The 19,662-nt window shown below is 48.1% G+C and overlaps 1 protein-coding gene across 2 annotated transcripts in view; it reads left to right on the top strand.

The window, feature by feature from the left end:
- The window catches only part of KIF3C (kinesin family member 3C), a 38,164-nt gene that overhangs the window by 3,761 nt on the left and 14,741 nt on the right, over positions 1-19,662 (top strand). For both annotated transcript variants that reach the window (XM_041756920.1, XM_041756918.1), the window contains exons 2-5: positions 16,275-16,376; positions 17,050-17,172; positions 17,825-17,943; positions 18,377-18,493. In XM_041756920.1, coding sequence (XP_041612854.1) covers positions 16,275-16,376; positions 17,050-17,172; positions 17,825-17,943; positions 18,377-18,493 — 461 coding nt within the window. The remainder of the gene's footprint in view (positions 1-16,274; positions 16,377-17,049; positions 17,173-17,824; positions 17,944-18,376; positions 18,494-19,662) is intronic.

A 19,662-nucleotide genomic window follows, 5' to 3' on the forward strand; every position in this document is an offset into this window, starting at 1 on the left:
CAGGCAATCTGGTGCTGTCCACTGGGAAATCTCACAGGGCCAATCTGTCATTGGTTTCATTACCAAGGGTACTCCCCTTACCCCTTACTTCCCTTCTCCACCCTCATTCCCCTTAAAGCTGAGAGGTAGTGGAATCTAAGACAGTAAAGAAGCACACTTCAGCCCTGAGGAAATGGGTAGAGGAGTTGATGTGAAGGATCCAGGGGATCCTTCCCATTGGGAACAATGGGCTCTCCCACTGCTGGGAACTGACTGGCTCCCTCAGTAAGATTCTTGGATCTAAGGCAATGTGGGGCACAGCTAATAGGACGACCAAGAGGTCAGGGCAGCCAGCACCAGAATTCTTATATTAGAGGCATTGTCCACAGAGCCCTCCTCAGAGCTGGCAGAGGCCCAGGGAAACTGAGGCCTGGACTTGCCCAGGTCCACACAGGTGAGTTAAGGAGATCCCAGACTCTCTATGCTTAATCCAGCCTCTTTCCATTTCTCCAGAGTCCCAATGTCACCTGTGCTACTTGATAATCAGAATAATTCATTTTTATGTAACACTTTGATGTCTTCATCTTGGGCAACCCCAAGAGATGAATATTACTGTTCCCATTTGACAGTTAGGGAAACCAAGACTGGGGAGGTTGAGTGACTATCTCTGTGCCCCCAGCTGAGGAGTGGTAGAGGCACTGGAACCCAGGTCTCCGAATGTTCCCAGACCTGTGCTCTTCCCAAGTCATCACTGCCCCTCCATGTTTGCTCACTGTGTGACTCAGGGCAAAGGCCTTTGCCTCACTAGGCCTCAGGTTTCTATTCACCTAATGAGAAGTCTGACATATCTCCCTGGGGACTGAGTGAAATGATCATTATGTGCCAGGCATTCAGATGTTAGAGAGGGAGGGTGGGGGGGCTGGGAAATTCCAGGAGGGGAATGAGTCCATATCCTGTGACTTCTTGTCAAACCCAGCCCAGGACAAACAGCAACAAGCAGCTCAGAGGGGAGCCTGGACAGAGGACCCCAACTTCTTCATACCCCACAAGGCACTGTCTGGTTCAGCATTGGATCTTTCTAGGATGGAGGAAACAATTTGAGGGATCACCAGGGTAGAGAGGGGAGGAGCACATTAGAGATAATCCCAGGCCAGCCTATTTCACAGGTTTGTGCCCAAGATTAAATGAGATCATTAGTAGGAGGGGGCATTTGAAATAAGTTGAAAGCACCAAATAAATGGAGAGGCATTAGCAGCCACAGGGTGGCTTCCGTCAATCAAGCAGGGGTCCAGTGATCTCGGGAACTGACATCTTTGTTGTTAGCTTGACTCTGTTCTCCGCGCTGGCCAATCTCAAACTGCTTCAGCAACAGCTCCAGAAGCAAAGCCAGGCAAGAGGGAACCCTGGGTGGCGCAGCGGTTTAGCACCTGCCTTTTGCCCGGGGTGCGACCCTGGAGACCCAGGATCAAATCCCGCGTCGGGCTCCCTGCATGGAGCCTGCTTCTCCCTCTGCCTGTGTCTCTGCCTCTCTGTGTGTGTGTGTGTGACTATCATAAATAAATAAAAATTAAAAAATCAAAGCCAGGCAAGAAAGATCTAGGAGAACTCAGAAGATGAGAGCTTGGGTCCTTCCTGGAAATTAACTGAGCTTTTGCTCCACAAACACAACACACCCCTCCAGTTCCCACTTCTGAGTTACAGCATCAGCTCCCCTAATCACCTCCCCCCAAACCCTTCTTCCAGCTCACACCACCCTCTGGGGGCAACTAAGCAGGAGCTGATACGACCTAGTGCCCTCATTCACTCTCTGACTCATCTTACAGCCTGGCTTGCCTGGCTTGCCTGCTTTTCCTGCCTGCCACCCCCAGGCTCCCCGTTTCCTTTGTTCTCCCCTCACTGTGTACAAACACCCTGCCTGTCTCCTTGGAGTCTCCTTTCATCTCTCCTTCCACATTCACTGTGGGCCTGGGGTGGGGGGGGGGATGTTAGGGTGTGCAAATGTGTGAGGGCTTGTGATTGTGATTAGTGCCCTGTTTCTCACTAATCATTAGCAACCCTTACTCACGTGGTATCTCCAGGGGGCTCCATAGGGGGTGCAGAAGGAGTCACAGACCCCCAAGCTGGGTCTGGGGCTCAGCAGACACAGTGAAACTCAAATGTTTGTGCACAGTGCACGTACCACAGTGGGGACTGGTGAAAGAGTGTGGATTGGTTGGGAGAAAGCCCACTTTACTCATATTTAATTGCGCAAGACATTTTCCTAAATGACTGCTTTGATTTTGAACTTTATTTTTTTGAGGGATTGGACCAGGTAATTTGTACAACTCAGATTCTAGATACTTAGAAGAAAAAGAAGAGTATCTAGGGAGGTCAGGGCTGCAGATGACACCGAAGGCTCCAACCTTAGAGAGAAGTAGAAGAGACACTGCCTGTTGATCCCCATGTAAGTAGGTCTGGAGGGAGAAGAGCAGGCGGGTCCTGGCTGGAGCCCAGCTCTGTCTGTGGTGGGTGTAGAAAAGAGACCCTGTAGAAGTAGCCCCCGCAGCCAAAAGGATGAGATCATCGCAGAGAATACAAACTGCATTGAATTTTCACTGTCTACTCTGTGGCTCCCTCTTCTTCCCCCCACCTCTGAGCATTGGGATCGACCATAAAAAGATATGCAAGAGGGAGTTTCAAGCCCCAGAAACAGCAGTAATCACAATAATAATGCTGTTTACTTAACACTTTCTACATGCCAGCCACTATGCTACATATTACATACAAATGATCTAATGTCACCCACACAAGCACCTTGTGGTGGTGTTACTCTTGCCATTTTATAGGTGAGAAAACCAAGGCCCATAGAGGTTAAGTAACTTTCCCAAGGCCTGGTGATTTGTATGTGGCAAATCTAATTAAGGCCAGGTTGGTTTAACACATTGATCTTCTTTTATGCCTAAAGATTCAGGAATATCATTTTGGAAACTGGTTGCTAGGAAGGTGGTGAAAATTGGCAGATGCTTGTGCCATGGAATTTGAGGTGACAAAATCCAATGGGCAGCTGGAAATGGATTGGTGGAGTTTAAGAGCAATCACAAGAGTAGCGATGGAGATTGGAGGGCCCATCTGTAGAAGAGAGCTCAAATGAGACCCACGCCTTCTGTTCTTGACACTCTCTCCCTCTAGTAAATGACTCTCCCAGGGTCTCCCATCCTGGTCTCTCTGCTGGCTGTGTTTTTTAGAGTGCTATATTTAGATCATGTGCCTCAGACATGGACAGACCTGGGTTTAGTGACTTACTAGCTCTAAGACCTCAGTTACCTCATCTACAAAATGAAGTAATAACAGTACCGACATCGGTTCTATTGAGGGGATTAAATGAGATAATCAATGTTAAAGCACTTTGCACTGTTCCCGGCATGTAAGCGCAACTGTTTATTACAATCTAATGGACAGTTTCACTTGGCTTCACCTTCCCAATAAGTCAAAAACACCATGTTTTAGTCTGGCATTCAAGACCTACCAGAGACTGGCTGCCATATATCTCCTCAATATTGCCCACCCAAGCAAGCTACTCCAATAGGAGCACCTCACAACCAGCTGGTCTACCCCTATTTTTTGAACCTAATATGCACCTCACTGCCTTTGAGTGCTTGAGCACAGCACTCTTTTTATATCCTAGATTGTCCTGGTAGCCAGGAGGTGGGAATTAGGGAGGCAGACTAAGCTCAATATTAAGAACTTTTTTTTTTAAGATTTTATTTATTTATTCATGAGAAACACAGAGAGAGAGGCAGAGATGCAGGCAGAGGGAGAAGCAGTCTCCATGAGGGAGCCCGATGTGGGACTCAGATCCCAGGACCACGGGATCACACCCTGAGGCAAAGGCAGATGCTCAACCGCTGAGCCACCCAGGTGTCCCTATATTAAGAACTTATGGATACCTAGAAATGGGCTGCTTCTAGAGGTAGCAGGCTGCAATCCCCGGAAGTCCTCAAGGAGAAATGGAGTGTCAGAGTTGCTCTAAAGAGATTCATGTATCTGTAAAGCCATTGAACTAGATGGTCTTTAAAGTCTCTTCCTCCTAAAAGCCTTTAATTGTTAAAAATACTATTTTTTAAAAAAGATTTTATTTGGGCAACCCCGGTGGCTCAAGGGTTTAGCGCTGCCTTCAGCCCAGGGCCTGATCTTGGAGACCCGGGATCGAGTTCCACGTCAGGCTCCCTGCATGGAGCCTGCTTCTTCTCCCTCTGCCTGTGTCTCTGCCTCTCTCTCTCCCTCTCTCTCTCTCTCTCCCTCTCTCTCTCTCTCTCTCTGTGTGTGTGTTTCTCATGAATAAATAAAATCTTTAAAGAAATATTTTATTTATTTATATGAGAGAGAGAGGGAAAAAAACACAAGGGTGGGGAAGGGCAGAGGGAGATGGAGAAACAGGCTCCCCACTCCCCACGGAGCCCTACATGGGGCTCAATCCCAGGACCTGAGCCAAAGGCAGATGCTTAACTGACTGAGCCTCCCAGGTGCCCCCAAAATACTGTTTTTTTAGAGCAAAATATAAAATACTCAGTTTATCTTTTTGAAAGTTAAGATAAGAGGGTTTAGATTTTAATGTATGTGTTCAATCAATAATAAAAAAATCATTTTCAGCTTTCTCTCATGGCCAATTAGAAAAAGACAATAAGACAAGAGAGAAGAGAATAGAGAGAAAAACAGGAAAGAAATAGAAGGGGACAGGGAAGAGGGAAAAGAGAAGTGGAGTTATATAAAGGCAGGGAGGGAGAAGGAGGGAGAGGGTGGGTAGAGGAGTGAACAGCAGGGTTTCTGTGGAGAAGAAGCTCCAATAGGAGAGAGTGCTGTAGAGGACAGTTAATACTCATCGCTGGCAGTGTGATCATTTAACAGAACTATCACGAGCTGGGGGCATTTTGTAATATAAAGATTTGACAGGCAGGAAGCATTTAAGACCAATACATTTCCATCAGAGATTTTGGGCTTCAAGTTACATCGAGGCTCTGCAGGCCTTTTGGTCCAGTGTTGGGTTTCTCCCAATATGCGTTGGCTGGGGGAATGTATTATAAATTGCCCTTCGTCATTTCCAGCCCCCAGATAGCACAAGATTGGATGAAGTGGCTGTGATAATGAAAGAAAACATTATTTCTTTGTGTTCTGAGGACTAGAGGAAAGGCCTGGAATTCAGCTGGAGAAGAGCACCCTTCTCCCGCCATGCTCTGCCAGCCCATTGCACTTGGCCAGTCTAGCGCATTTCTGGAGCCTTCTGGGCCTGAGAGCTGCTGAACCAGGTGGCCTGAAAAAATAAGAAAATGGTCCCTCTTCCCACAAATCCAACCCTTCAGCCCTGCACACTGTGCAAGGCATCCCCGTATGCTCGAAGTTCATAGGGCATCTACTTTTATGGTTTGGTGGATCTAGAATTTTTAACATCCTGAGAAATTCCTGGGTATTAACTCCTGGTCAGACTAAAGCGGTACTTCTTGGTTGTCTCCCTTTCCTGCCAGATGTACTCAGCAGAGGAGGACCAGGCCCTTTGCTGGTCTGTTTCTATAGCACTAGGTACTGGACCTGCAGGCTTTCTCCTTTTTCAAGATGAACCCACAGAATAGTAATGGCAACAATAGTAGTGATGATGACAGCTACAAATTTTTTTTAGTGCATGTCTAACGCCAAGCAGGCTGCTGTTTTCTTTATGTGCCTTGTTCTTCCTTAATCACCATGAAATACTACTATTTTTAAAAATATTTTATTTATTTGACAGAGAGAGAGAGCACAAGCAGGAGAAGCAGCAGAGGGAGAGGGAGAAGCCGGCTCCCCACTGAGCAGGGAGCCGGATGCAGGGCTTGATCCCAGGACCCTGGGACCATGATCTGAGCTGAAAGCAGACACTTAACTGACTCAGCCACCCAGGTGCCCCAAGTAGTACTATTTTAATCTCCTTGTGACAAATGAGGATCCACATACCCAGGAAGTGTTAGGGCCAGAATAGAAGCCCCCGTCTGCCTGACTCCAGAGCCCATGATCTTCACCTCCACACTATAATACCAACCTTGGAAATGAAGGATTCATGCCAGATCCCCGGCTAATAGGCCCCAGTGGGAGCTCTTGTCTGCTGAGATGCTTAACTCAACCCATCTCTGTCCTTCCGTATGATGCAAACCCCCAGCCTCTGACTCACCTAGCTCCATCCATTCATATAATCAACAAATCTTTTTGTGTACCCATGACCAAGAACATAAATCTGTAGGTATAGTTAACAAAGTCTTCAAATTATTTCAATATCTGGAAGAAATGAGAATTTACTACTAGTGGTTATTTCTAGGAATTTTAATGGGGAAGGGAGCTTTCAATTTTCACTTTGTACTTTTTTTTTACTTTTTTTGCTTTTACTGTAAGCATATATTATTTTGTTAAATAAAAACTAATCTAAATTTTTTTTTTAATCTAAAAATTTTAAGAGAGAAAAAAATATAAAAGAAATGTGAGGGATGCCTGAGTGGCTCAGTGGTTGAGCATCTGCCTTCAGCTCAGGGCCTGATCCCGGGATCTGGTATCGACTCCCGCATCAGGCTCCCTGTGAGGAGCCTGTTTCTCCCTCTGTCTATGTCTCTGCCTCTCTCTGTGTGTCTCATGAAAAAATAAATAGAATCTTTAAATAATAAAATAACTAAAATCTTTTAAAAAATGAATAATTGAGGAAGATCCATGATTGATAATAATTCTCAGTGATACCCAGTTATTGGCAATCCTGTGACCTTGGACAAGTCCCTTCCTCTCCCGGGGACTGTAAGAAATGATCAGTAGATGATTCCTTGCTTTCTCACCATTTGCTGATTCACCTGAGAAGCAACAGGTTAGGACCCCAGGGTTAGAGGTCAGCCTGAATGATGGACAGTGGGAATTGGAGAGGAATGACCAAGCATTGCCTGGGAGCTTCAGGCCATACGAACCCAGATGATCCACCCAAGCTCCTGGGCCCTGTGCCTAGGCTGTCAAATGCTGAGTCTGCACTTCATGCCTCCTTATGTCTCATCCAGTTCTGACACTGTGGCATCCTATTGTCTGGCTGGAGGGAAATAGGGGAGAAGGAGGAAGTAGGGATCAGATCTGAGGCACTCGTGGTTTTCTCACTGAAGTGGATGGGCCAGTTTTTTTTCTTCCTGCTTTTCTCTACTGGGCATCCTTACCCTGCCCAGAATGAGGCTGCAAGTGGAGTCCAGGTCACCGCACTCCCCAGCCAATATGTTTCCTGATCCTGAATTGTTTTCTTTTGATGAGAGAATTCCTAGCATCCGAGAGACTGATCATTTCTGTCACATTTCGAGACATCCAAGGAGATTCAAGGCAGGAAACAGCCTGGGTCTCCTAATTTCTGTTCCCCTAAGGCAAAGAATCCCTGAAAATAGCACTGTCCTTCCCTCTACCATTGCCTCTTTTGTTTCGTTTTCCCTTACTGCTGGCTCCTCAAGATCTACAACCAGGGAGCCCCAAAAAGAGAAATAGGTCTTTGACAGTCAGCATGGCTATAATAAGAGATAGAAGCAAAGACCTGTCCAATAATTGTTTTGTTTTGTTCTTTGTGATAAGTCATGAATACCTGTCAATCCACATACTGATTGACGAGTAACCACTGACTTCTGATTGTACTTTATCACTTACCAAGTACTTTCACATCTGTTACCCAACTCACCATTCTTACCCAAAGCCTATGAGGTTTGTGGGTATTGTCTTCCATTTGACAGATAAGAAAACTGAAGTCCAGGGGCTGGTGCCCTAGATTTCATAGCAAATAGGGTGGCACAGTGTGTCCTAGTATTCAGACTCCCTGACATGCCCAGTGCTCTTTACATCATCCCGCTATGGAACTTGGGAGGTGGCCTTTCCCACGAGCATTCCAGCGGTTAGTCTCTCTCTGGGGTGCTAGGGATCCTGACAACCTCTGCCGAGCACACAATTAACATTCTAACCACTCATCTCAGAGGCCCCCATAAGATGCCTCAGACAGAAGCATCATCAGCAGAGATCTGCCTGTTTTAACTCGCAGAGAAAGGAATGGTGCTCTGAGCTTTCCCGATGGTTCCTGAGTCAGTGAAGGTGCAGATACCAAGTGCTGCTTCTCTCCAAGGTACCCTCCTGCCTGAACCCAGGAGAAAGCTGTAGCACAGGGATGCCAGTGGAATTAAGAGTTGGGTGTTCAAATATCACCTCTGCCATTTACTGGCTCCATAATCTTGAGTGAGTCAGTTCATCTATCTGAATATTAGTTTTCTTTTATGTCAAGTGGGGATCATACTTGTTATCTCTTATGGCTCTTATGGTGATTAAATAGGATGATTAATTTAAAAAGGACCTAGCTCAGCCTCAGACACATGACGAGTCACATCTGAGACTCCTGTCTCCTGCGGCATGTGAGAGATTAGCTGGCAGTAGCAGAGCAGAGCCTGTCTGGCTTCTCTCTGAAATCATACCTGATGGTATCTTCTCAGACAAGTGGTTGGCTGGGCCTGGCTGTCTCCACTCTGGCTTTTCAGATCAACACTTAATGAAGTACTGGGGTACTTCTTGTCTTGTACCCCAGTGGCTCCTGGAACAGGAAAGAGTGAGCCTCTGAACATCTAAGCTGGGTCTGTAAACTAACATGGTCCCTGTAATGAGCTTGGCTATTAATTGTCATGGCAGCTGACCTGCCTCTAATACCTGGAATCAAGACCCTAATCAAATTGGGAAATTATGGGATGCCTGGGTGGCTCAACAGTTGAGCAATTGCCTTTGGCTCAGGGTGTGATCCCAGCCCAGGCTCCTGCATCAGGCTCCCCACGGAGAGTCTACTTCTCCCTCTGCCTGTGTCTCTGCCTCTCTCTGTCTGTCTCTCATGAATAAATAAATAAAATCTTAAAAACAAAATTGGGAAATTATTCATAAAGAACATAGTCAATGTAGGAGCAGATACATGTCCTTAATTATGAGACTCCAGGCTTAGACTAATCCATTTCTGGGACTCAGTTTCCTAATCTGTAAAGCAAAGTGGATTGGAGCTGATGATTGGCTGAGGTCGCCTTAGTTATGCTGTGATTTATATCAGTCTCTCAAGAGTCAAACCATGGCCCTGGAGCTCCCCACCCTGTTTCTTCCACCCCCACAGGGCCGCTGCTTGCCTTTTTGTCACACTGGACTTATTTAGAACCAGTAGGTCCAAACCCAATCCTGTCCGCAGGCCCCACCCACCTATCTTTTGCCTTGAGGGATCACAAAGGCAGCATTAACCCGGGCATCTAAGAACTCCAGAGAACTTTTCTTGGGGACCAGAACCCCTGTATTCCCAGCCCTTGCTTAGTATCCCTCAGCCTGAAGGGGGCCTGGGGATTTGAGGCATTCCTGTCCTCCCTGCCCTCCGTAAGTGATAGAACAGAGAGATCTGAGGAAAAGGAGGTATCCTCTGAAAAATGGTGAAAAATTAAAAGCAAAAGCAAAAAAACAAAAAAACTCTGTTTCTAAGCAAAGAATTGAAGTCCTGCATGACGAATTTCAGAGTGACGGGATAAAGCGGACAACATGGGTTGAGACTAGGCAGAAAGTGGGGGGTGAGACATTGCACCTGGATTGGGGCTCACCCACAGATGTCGAGCCAGGACCAGCCCCCTCTTCTAGCACAAGACAGGCTCTGTCAGGCAGGCTTGGCTGATAGTGTTGGGCTAGGCAAGTGGGCAAGACTTGGCGAGTCACCAGAAAGGCAAATTCAGTTGTCATTCAGACCACGTCTGTGCTGGGTCTCAGCGGGACTAGCAGAGAAACGTAGGGGCAGTGGACAAATGGAATGGGGTGATAATGGACAATCAGACATCATCCAGAATTCTCTGCATGGAGCCCAGGACCCAGCCAGAAGGAGAAATCCTGAAGCAGACTTGCACGTCCAAGGAGGAGATTTCCCCTGAAGGTGGAAGAGCAAGACAAACAGAGAGAAATCTGTCCTGGGAATCATGTCATGGGGGCTGGGAAGAGGCTTAGAACTTGGGGGTGCTAATAGTCTTGGCTGATACATCGGATTCCAGGCCTGACTGGCAGCTCAAATTCTGCCTGACAGTGTCCAAATGGGTTTCTTGAATCCAGAATTTTGAATGAGAAGAGTGTGGGACTAGGTATGAGTAGCTGGAGAAGCTGGAGGTTGAGCAAAGAATTGTTTTGAATCAAAGGTCTGTGTCCTTACTTAAAAAATCACCAAGTTGGGGGCCTAGATGGCTCAGTCAGTTGACCATCAAATCTTAAAAAAAAAAAAAAAAAAAAAACCCACCTCACCATAAAACTCACGGGACGCCTGGGTGGCTCAGCAGTTGGGTATCTGCCTTCAGCCCAGGGCGTGATCCTGGAGTTCTGGGATCGAGTCCCACATCAGTCTCTCTGTATGGAGCCTACTCTTCCCTCTGCCTAAGTGTCTGCCTCTCTCTCTCTGTGTCTCTCCTGAATAAATAAACAAAATCTTTCTAAAAAAAAAAAAAAAGTCACCAAGAAACAAAATAATTAAAAAAACACATGAAAGGGGTATGTTGTGAAAAGAGAGATCAGACCTCCAAAGTCCACCTTATTCTATAGAGAACATAAAATAAATGGGGAGGCTCAGTTTTATATCTATGATTATAGCAAATTTTAAAAATGATGATAATGCCTATGACACTAATAAAAGTTGTTCCATTATTTATTGCTGGCAGTAATTTAAGTGGTATAATCTATTAGAAAGGTAACTTGGCAGTATGTCTTAAGATAAACAAAATGTTGATGATCCTTCATCAGATCCTGAAATTTCCTTCTAAGAAAGTCATCTAAAAAAACAAAAAAATTGTATGTACAAGGGTGTACATACAATTTTTTTACAAGGGTGTTTATTGTAAACAATGTACATAACCAAAATATCTTCTAATAGGAGTTAATTAAATATATTTAAATTATCCACCATAAATATTATGCAATCATTAAATTTATAGTCATAAACCTTATGGAAGTAACAGCAAATTCTGGAGGGATTTGATAAAATGGAAATAGCAGGACATGAGCTTATATTTATACCATGTCTATGATGTGCATTTGGAAAAAGTTGGAAAAACAGGAGAAATAAAAGAAGCTGATTAGGTAAGGGATATGTGAAATTTTTTCTAATTTTATCTTATTTCTGTAGTTTTTTGATATTCATATTTTTTTTCTAAAAGAAAAGACAAAAATAATGTCCCCAGGGAGGTTCCTGGTTGGCTTAGTCTGTAAAGCATGCAGCTCTTGATCTTGGTCCTGAGCTCAAGCCCCACATTGGGCATAGATCTCACTTAAAAAAAATAAATAAATAAAAAATAAATAAATGTGTCCCTAGAATCCCTTAATACACTCTTAGATATTTAATACAGTCCTCCTGAGATAACAAATTCCATAAATTTATGACCTTCTATAAACAGTAGAACCTCTCTTTATTTGTCCTAGTAGCCCAAAGTATAAGCTCTTCTCTGTGTACCAGGGTTGATCGGAAAAGTGTGGGTCATTCCTTTTCACACCTATTTTATTTATTTATTTTTTTTGGTTAAGTGAGCTCTATGCCCAACCTGGCTCGAACTCACAATCCTGAGATCAAGAGTCCCATGCTCTGTGGATTGAGTCAGCCAGGCGCCCCCACACCTGTTTTGATCGTATAGTTTCCAGGTCTATCCTCTTAACCTTTCTTTGTCTTTGTACGCTGAAGAATCCTATTTTTTAATAGCCCTTGGATGGTTTTAGCCGTCCTTCTCTGGATCTCTCTCCTGCACGTCCCCAGAGACGCAGCGAGGCAACTACACACAGTACTCCAGATTCAGCTGCATCACCATTTTATATTAGGGTCGAATGATTTTTGTTTTGTTTCCAAAAAGCCTTCATGATGGTGCCTGGCCAGATGCGGGTGGCTTTTTTAGCTCTGACAGCGTATTAAGCCAATGTCTTCTGGGAACAATAAAGAATTACTCCCCCACCCCTTCTTTTTCTTTTTCTTTCTCTCTCTCTCTTTTTTTTTTTTTTTTTTTTTAGCTTATAACTGACTGCTCACAGCTCTCATTTAATAAATAGAGCTAGGATTACTTTTTCCCAGAATGTAAAACTGTAACTGAAGCTCATCTGACATTTTTTGTCAGCTCAGGCGGCCTAGAAATTGTCTCGAACATTACCATTATGAGGATCTGGCGGTGTCTGTGGAGCTGGGTATCTGGCCAGTGCTCTCTTTCTTGCATGATTTCTAATGGAGATCAGTCCTGTTCTTTCCTATCTGAATATTTTTCCATCCAGAGAGATGCCTGTGTGCCTCTGTTTCCTTTCCCTAATCCACTCCCCTCCCTCATCTAACTCGACTAACCTCTGATGTAGAACCAAGCCAGGAGCATTTTAACCTCCAAAGTGCTGGCCTTGGGCTTCCCCAAGTACTGGAATAACCATGGAGATTAGGCTGACACGATTTCCTCCTGCTGGAAACGTGTGGCTTTGCTTTTAGCAGGTTCTGCTTCCTAAAACATTGAACAGAAAGAATGTCTGGAGTAGACGGGCTTTGAAGCCAGGCCCACCTGGGCCTGGATTCTCCATTTAAATTTCGCGGCCATGATGTGACCTTGGATGGATTAATTACCTTGTCTGAGCTTTCGTGAGGAAAATGATGGTGCTAGTGGGATGCCCCTTAAAGCATGTCACACAGGCCACCTGGGGATCTCATTACAAAGCAGTTTCAGATTCACTAGGTCTGTGTAGGGCCTGAGATCTTGCCTTTCTTTTTTTTTTTCCTTAAGATTTTATTTATTTATTTGAGAGAGAGAGCACGCGTGAAAGAGCAGAAGTGGGGGAGGGAAGGGCAGAGGGAGACGGGGAAGCCAACTCCCCGCTGAGCAGGGGGCCTGAACTCAGTCCCAGGACCCCAACTGAGATCATGACCTGAGCCTGAAGGCAGAAGCTTAATGGGCTGAGTCACTCAGGCGTCCCTGAGATCCTGCACTTCTAATGAGTATCCAATACTGATTCTGGGGGACCAAAAAGCAGTGATTCCATAATAAGAACCTTTGAAAATTTTAATGTGGACCTTATCATGGGCTCCCCGGGCCTTTTCAGTCTGATTGGCAGTGGGGTGTAGCCTGGGTACTGGGCTGAGTAAAAGCTCCCAGGGTGATTCTAATATACATCCAAGTTTGAGACCCACTTAAAGAGTTATTAGAAGTAAATGTGAGAGGTGTCCGGGTGGCTCAGTCGGTTGAGTATCTGCCTTCAGCTCAGATCATGATCCCAGGGTCTTAGGATGGGGCCCCTGGGGATGCTTCTCCCTCTGCCTGCTGCTCTGCCTACTTGTGCTCTCTCTCTCTCTCTGTCAAATAAATAAAATCTTAAAAAAAAAAAAAGTAAACGTGAAACACTTAACCTGCAAAGAAGACAATGGTTTTCTTCCTCCTGAGTCCTCAGCCTGTTCTCGCTCCACCCCAGTCCCAGTCCTTCAATCAGTCAGGAAAACCAGGGCATGAGCAGTTGCCCTGTGCTGTCCTTTTTAGACTCTTCCCCGGAGCACCTGGCGGGGGAGTTCTCACAGCCAGTCCTGAGGGGAAGGGCCCAAGCTAATAATGCTATGTGGCCTGGCAGTGGGAGTTTTAAAAGCTCCCCAGTAATGCTAATACAGCAACCAAGTTTGAGAAGTAGGGTCTTTATGCGGTGGCAGAGTGAAGAACACCGGAATGACATAAAGCACCAAGGGGAAGTGCAAGGACTCCGGGCTGAAGTGTCCCAGAATAGGAAACCAGGCCAGACACCAGGTCCCCCAAGGTCTCATGACCTGGTAGGTTGAGGGATCGGTTGTCCGTGGCCCCAGCAGGAGGGGCTTTCCTCCAAGTATGAGAGAGCTGCTGCTTTGGTTCCTGCTTCCCTCTTCACACCCTCCCCTCCCTCCTCCCAGGTTTCCCAGGTGCTCAGACCTGCTGCTCTGCCCTTTGTCCTGCAACAGTGAGTGTGTTGGTCAGTTGAAGGAGGAGAAACTTAGATAAAGGATTAGTTCTATTCTGCATAAGAGAGCCCAGGAAAAGGACTTGGACCCCACTCTGGGGCTACTCCAGGGATTCATTTCAGCTTATCAAACATTTATTGAGCACTTACTGTGTGCCAAGCACTGTGCTAAGCCATGAGACCCTGAGATCGGAGTAGGACATGATTCTGCCCTGAAGGAGCTCATAGGGGAGACAAGATGTAAGCAATAATGGTCCATGATGGGAAAATAATAGGAATGTGCCCTGGTTCTTGAGGAGGCCCAAAGGAGGAAAGGTACAGATTTGAGGGAATCAGAGAACCCATCCCAAGATGCTCAAGCTGGGTCTCGCAGGCTAAGGAATGGTTTTCTAGGTAGATGTGGAGTGGGAAAAGAAGCCCAGTGTTGTGAAAAGGCACAGCACATGCCAGAAGCTGCTATTCTTTTGGCAGGGCTGGGGTGCAGAGCACATGTGGGGAGTAAGCAGTAAGAGGAGGCTGGGAGGCTGGACCAGGCCACAGGGTATGGCACTGCTGCAGACTTTGGGTTCTATCCTGCAAGGTATGGAGGTCTGTTGAATACTTTGTAAGCAGGGGAGAGGCACATTCTGACTTGTGTTTCTGGTAAATGCCCCCAGGTGGCATGTGGAGATAGATGAATGGAAGGGGAAGCTGAGGCAGGAGGGAGCTGATGACAAGAATTCAGGTGAATCATGAGGATCTCAGTGAGGTCAGCAGGTGCTATGTGGATGGAAAGGCGGGAATGATATGAGCCCTAACAAGAAGGCCGACTTGATGGGATTGATGCCTGGCCCAAGGAAGGGGAGACATGAGATGCATGCAGGGCGAGGCCTGGGATGCAGGAGGTAAGGTGCATAGGGCACAATATGTAAGGAATCATTCACTCAAAGGACAGTTCGGGTGCTGGCCTTGAGTGAGAAGGAAGAGTCTAGAATGAGTTCAGGCTTGTGATATGGGGGTGAGCTGGATGGTGAGACCATAACCCGGAGCAAGGCCTGGGGGAGGCACAAGCACAGCAGGTGGCAGTGGTGTGGCCAGTGAGGACAGGCAGCTGTCAAGGGCCCTTGGCTCTGCAGCAGCTCTGCCCTTGGCCTCTGAGGCAGTGAGGGCCGCTCTGACTGGCCTGTTTTGCTCAGTGTCCAAGGGCATCCTCGCACGGCCCAACCTTTGACTGTCCTGCTCTGTCCCCAGTGATGGGGCTCTCCCAGATAGCACAGGGGCCCCCTGCCCCCACATTGTACAGCACCCCCTGCTTTGACAGCCCTCAAGCAGGTCAGCTGGTTCCACTGGGAAAAATTCTAGTGGGGAGGCAGCCAGTATCTTCTGGTGGCTCAAGGTGATTTCAACCTTCCGGGAAGCCTGCAATGAAATCAGAGGACAGCTGGAGTTCCCTGGGGCAGCACCCTCTGATTAGCAAGAGTGAAAATGCATTTTATGTAGTCACAATTTACCCAGCTTATACAAATCCATTACCAGTTAAGCCCCATATTCAACTAGCCCCTATGGCGTGTCTGTGCCAAGCACTGGGCTGAGGGCTTTCACGCAGCATAGGGGCTCGCAGGGCGGGACCAGGGGTGGTGGGTTCAGATCTCACTCTTTGTTAACCAGCTGCAGGACCTTACACCAGTTACTCTCAATTTCTTCATTTGTTAAGAGGGAAGAGTAATAGTAGCTTTCTCTTAGGGTGAGGATGGAGATAGTGTTGGCCTTGCCCTTGCATTTAGTGCAACCCAGATCTTTCTGGCTATCTCCAAAGTTCACACTGTTTCTGGGACCTCATATTGCCCCTTAGTCCTACAGTCTTCTCCCTTTGGCTTGTCTTCTGCTTTGCATGTCAGCTGGAGATGACACCTGTGTTGAGAGCCTTCTTGGGTTGGGGGCCAGTTAGCTAAAGAGTTGGTCTGCCTGGTGACCATATCTCTGCTCCCCACTCTTGAACACTAGGTGGGAGCTGAGTGCTAGGATTCAAAAGCCTCCTGCACACCCCTCCTAGGCATGGTGAACCAACCTTCCATCTGTATCCAAAGCAAACAGATCAGTTGCCTATATTCCCCATGGGATGCCCTCTCTTTGCCTCACCTAATGAATGGTCTTATCGACAATGAGAGCCTTGGGCTGGAGCCCAGGAGGCTGGAGGGGAAACTTTGTCCTCGGGGAGGTCCATGAGGCCCCATCAGTGGTACATTTTTTGTCCACTCCTGGAAGGACCACAGAGCAGGGAAGCCAAACATCTCAAGCTGGCGGCCATACTTTGAAAAGCCCATCCCTTAACCCTTCCGTGTCCCCAGGCCATGGAGAGCAAGCTGCTTATTGGAGGCAGGAACATCATGGATCATACCAATGAGCAGCAGAAGATGTTGGAACTGAAGAGGCAAGAGATTGCCGAGCAGGTAGGGCTGGGGGCTTCCGGTCTCGTGGGAGTGCATGGCCTTGATGTCTAGTCTGGAGGGCACAGGGCAGTGAGCCATCATGGATTCAAGCTCCCTGGAATCCAGTGCTAAGAATCTAAGACATACAGCCCTGGATCCCAGGGGTCCACCAGCCCAGGAGTGGGCCAGGGGCGCTGCCAGCTGATGGGTAAGAGAAATGGTGGCTCTCCATGGTGTCAGCCCCTACAGGGCGCCTGGTATTAGTCCTTGGGCATTCCACAAGGGTGTCAGTTCTTTGCCAACGGTATGATTATGTCCTAAATCTTCAAGAATCACAATTTGTTCGTCCTACCAGTCATCTGTGATACCACATGGGGAGAGGGTGAGGCTGCTGGGAAGTCAGGATGATGGGAATCTATGTCGGCTTGACACTCCCACAATGTGCCAGCTGTTAGGGCTGGGGTCTCCATCCACAGGGGGCAGTGCCTGGCAAAGACATGGCCATATGAGCTAAGAAGGTCCAGAGAGGCTCCAGGGGCCATGGGGTATAGGACACTCTCTTCTTCTTCCCAGCATCTGTAGCCACAGTGGAGTGAGATCCCATGATAGGCAGAGTGAACTTGTCCCCTGAGCTCCCTTGGCCCTCCCCAGTACACACTGCACCACTGAGCCCCTGTGCCTTGCCTCGGCCTAGAAACGCCGTGAACGGGAAATGCAGCAGGAGATGATGCTCCGCGATGAGGAGACCATGGAGCTCCGGGGTACCTACACGTCCCTGCAGCAGGAGGTGGAGGTCAAAACCAAGAAACTCAAGAAGGTGAGATGACGTGGCGGGGCAGGGAAGGTGAGATGACGTGGCGGGGCAGCCTCATGGGGCCTGGATTCTGGGACGAACCTGGAGAACCCAGAGGGTTGCTGAACCCAGAGCAGGCCAGGCAGAGGCCCAGCCACATGGCAGTTTCCAGGGACAGATTACCTCTTGGTGGGTCAGGAGCAGGACAGCAAGCTCTGTGCCCTCCACACCCCCATTTTTGAGAGCCCCTGGAGAGACAGGAGTAGGATAGGTCACCTTCCAAAGTGGCTCAGGCCCCCATCCCTCTCTGAGCCTTGCACCAGCCGTTCTGTACTTGGGTCCTGATTCTGACTCTTCCTGTCGCTAGCTGTGTAACTGTGAGCAACCACATGCCTGAGTTACCTCTTCTCTAGAAAGAGGGTGTTGGGACTAAAGATCTCTCAGGTCCCTTTCAGTGTGAACAGGCCACAGTGCTGACAGCAGCAGAGAGGGGGCAGGTAACTGGCCCCCCAGCGTAGGACGGACAGGGGGGCAGGAGGGAGATTCAGACTGGGTGGGCCTCTCCCCCTGGACTCAGCTGCTGGAGCCTGAGCCTGCAGAGTGGGGAGCCAGGCTGAGGGACAGGGGCCTCCCCGCCATGCTGTGTTGCCTCTGAGCAGTGCCTGTCCCCGTGCAGCTCTACGCCAAGCTGCAGGCTGTGAAGGCAGAGATCCAGGACCAGCATGACGAGTACATCCGCGTGCGGCAGGACCTGGAGGAGGCGCAGAATGAGCAGACTCGGGAGCTCAAGCTCAAGTAGGGCCCCCCCCCCACTCCTGGTCCTCACTGCCATCCCTCACTACCTGGCCAATCCCTGGGGGACTTACTTCCTTCCTTCAGGCCTCATTCCACCCATCTACTCCCTGAGGAGTCCATGTCCCTTAGAAATAGAATGTGTCTGTTTCCTTCTCCTTCCTCTGTTCTGCTGTAATGATGAATCCTCCAAGGTGCATGCTGGGGGCTGGGTGCAGCCAAGAGTAACCCCTAAGGCCCTGAGTCTACCGTCTTTGCACTGGAAGCAGTGATTTCAAGTTCTGAGATTGCTGTAGGGACCCTCTCTTCCAACTTTCTGGTTTTCCCATCACCTCTGCTCCCTCTGCCTCTTTGCTTCTTGCTTCAACCTTCAACGCATGTGGTCGTGTGGTCCGTCACCCCCCAGTTCCCATCTCTGCCTCATTCCTGCTCCCAGGTACCTGATCATCGAGAACTTCATCCCCCCCGAGGAGAAGAACAAGATCATGAACCGCCTTTTCCTGGACTGTGAGGAGGAGCAGTGGAAGTTCCAGCCACTCGTGCCCGCTGGAGTGTGAGTCTCTCACCACCTGGTCTGGGCCCTGCGCACCTGCCAGCCCACCCCAGGTTGGAGGGTGGCCAGGGGCCTGCGGGGAGTCAGAGGTTTCTGTGGATTTGGAGACAGGTATGGAAGATGCGGATGGAGATGGGCTTCTCAGGAGCTGACATAGGTCTTCGTGAAAGAAGGGTGTTCTCCCCAAAATGAAGTGTCTCAGGTGCCCTTGGGGGACCTACGGAGGGGAAGAGCACTCAGCATTTTGGCAACCCCAGTAAATGATCAACGTTTGGTCCCTCTGGTGAATATTCATTTGTCGGGTGCCAAACCCAGCAACAATAGTTCATATTGCCTGACTGTGTTGGGCTCTGTATACAGGACCCTACGGACAGAGGGTATCAGACGCAGCCAGCGCACGGTGCAGTCAGGAACGCAGGGAAGCGATCGGCCTGGGGGAAATGACGGACGTTGGCCCCGTCTTTATAACCTCGCACAGCTCAGCATTGAGCTGGTGATTGAGCATTGGTGGTGATTCAGCATTTCCACCTGTTTCCATAGAGCCTCGTGCGTGGGTATAGTTTGCATCCACTGGCTGGGCGTGTAGCTCCCTCTGCTGGTGGCCACGGAGAATGAGACGATACTCAAACCCAGCAGAGGGACTGCCTCCATCAGCGGAACCGCTGCCCCTGAATTGAAAAATCTGGCTACAGAGGTGTCCAGGAGGCTGGATACCAAAGCACTTCCCTGGAGCTTCTTTGCTCTCTCTATCTTAGGAATATTAAGGCCGAGATAGTGCAAGGTTCTCCCCAAAGCTGGGTGGGTCTGTGGCTTCTCCCTGGAGCATCAGATGCCTACTTAGTCAAAAGGCTGACCCTGCCCAAGCTGACACTATGTAAGTGGCAAGTTCACGAGTAGAGGACTTTTCAATGATGTCACTTTGAACTTTAGTACAAGCTTCCAGGTGATTCTGCAAGGGAAGCCAGGCTTGAAAGCCATTATTCTAGTGCCCTCTGCTGGAGGGAGATGCTGGTGAGGCTTCTGGTCTGTTAAGGTTATTGATTTTGTACTCAGAAAAGTTCTTCAATTGAAATTTTGTGAGGGTGCCTGGCTGGCTCAGCCGGTAGAGTGTGTGACTCTTGACCTTGATCTTGGGGTGGTGGGTCCAACCCATGTTGGGTATAGAGATT

The sequence above is a fragment of the Vulpes lagopus genome, chromosome 5 (genome assembly GCF_018345385.1).
Source record: "Vulpes lagopus strain Blue_001 chromosome 5, ASM1834538v1, whole genome shotgun sequence".
Classification (NCBI taxonomy): Eukaryota; Metazoa; Chordata; class Mammalia; order Carnivora; family Canidae; genus Vulpes; species Vulpes lagopus.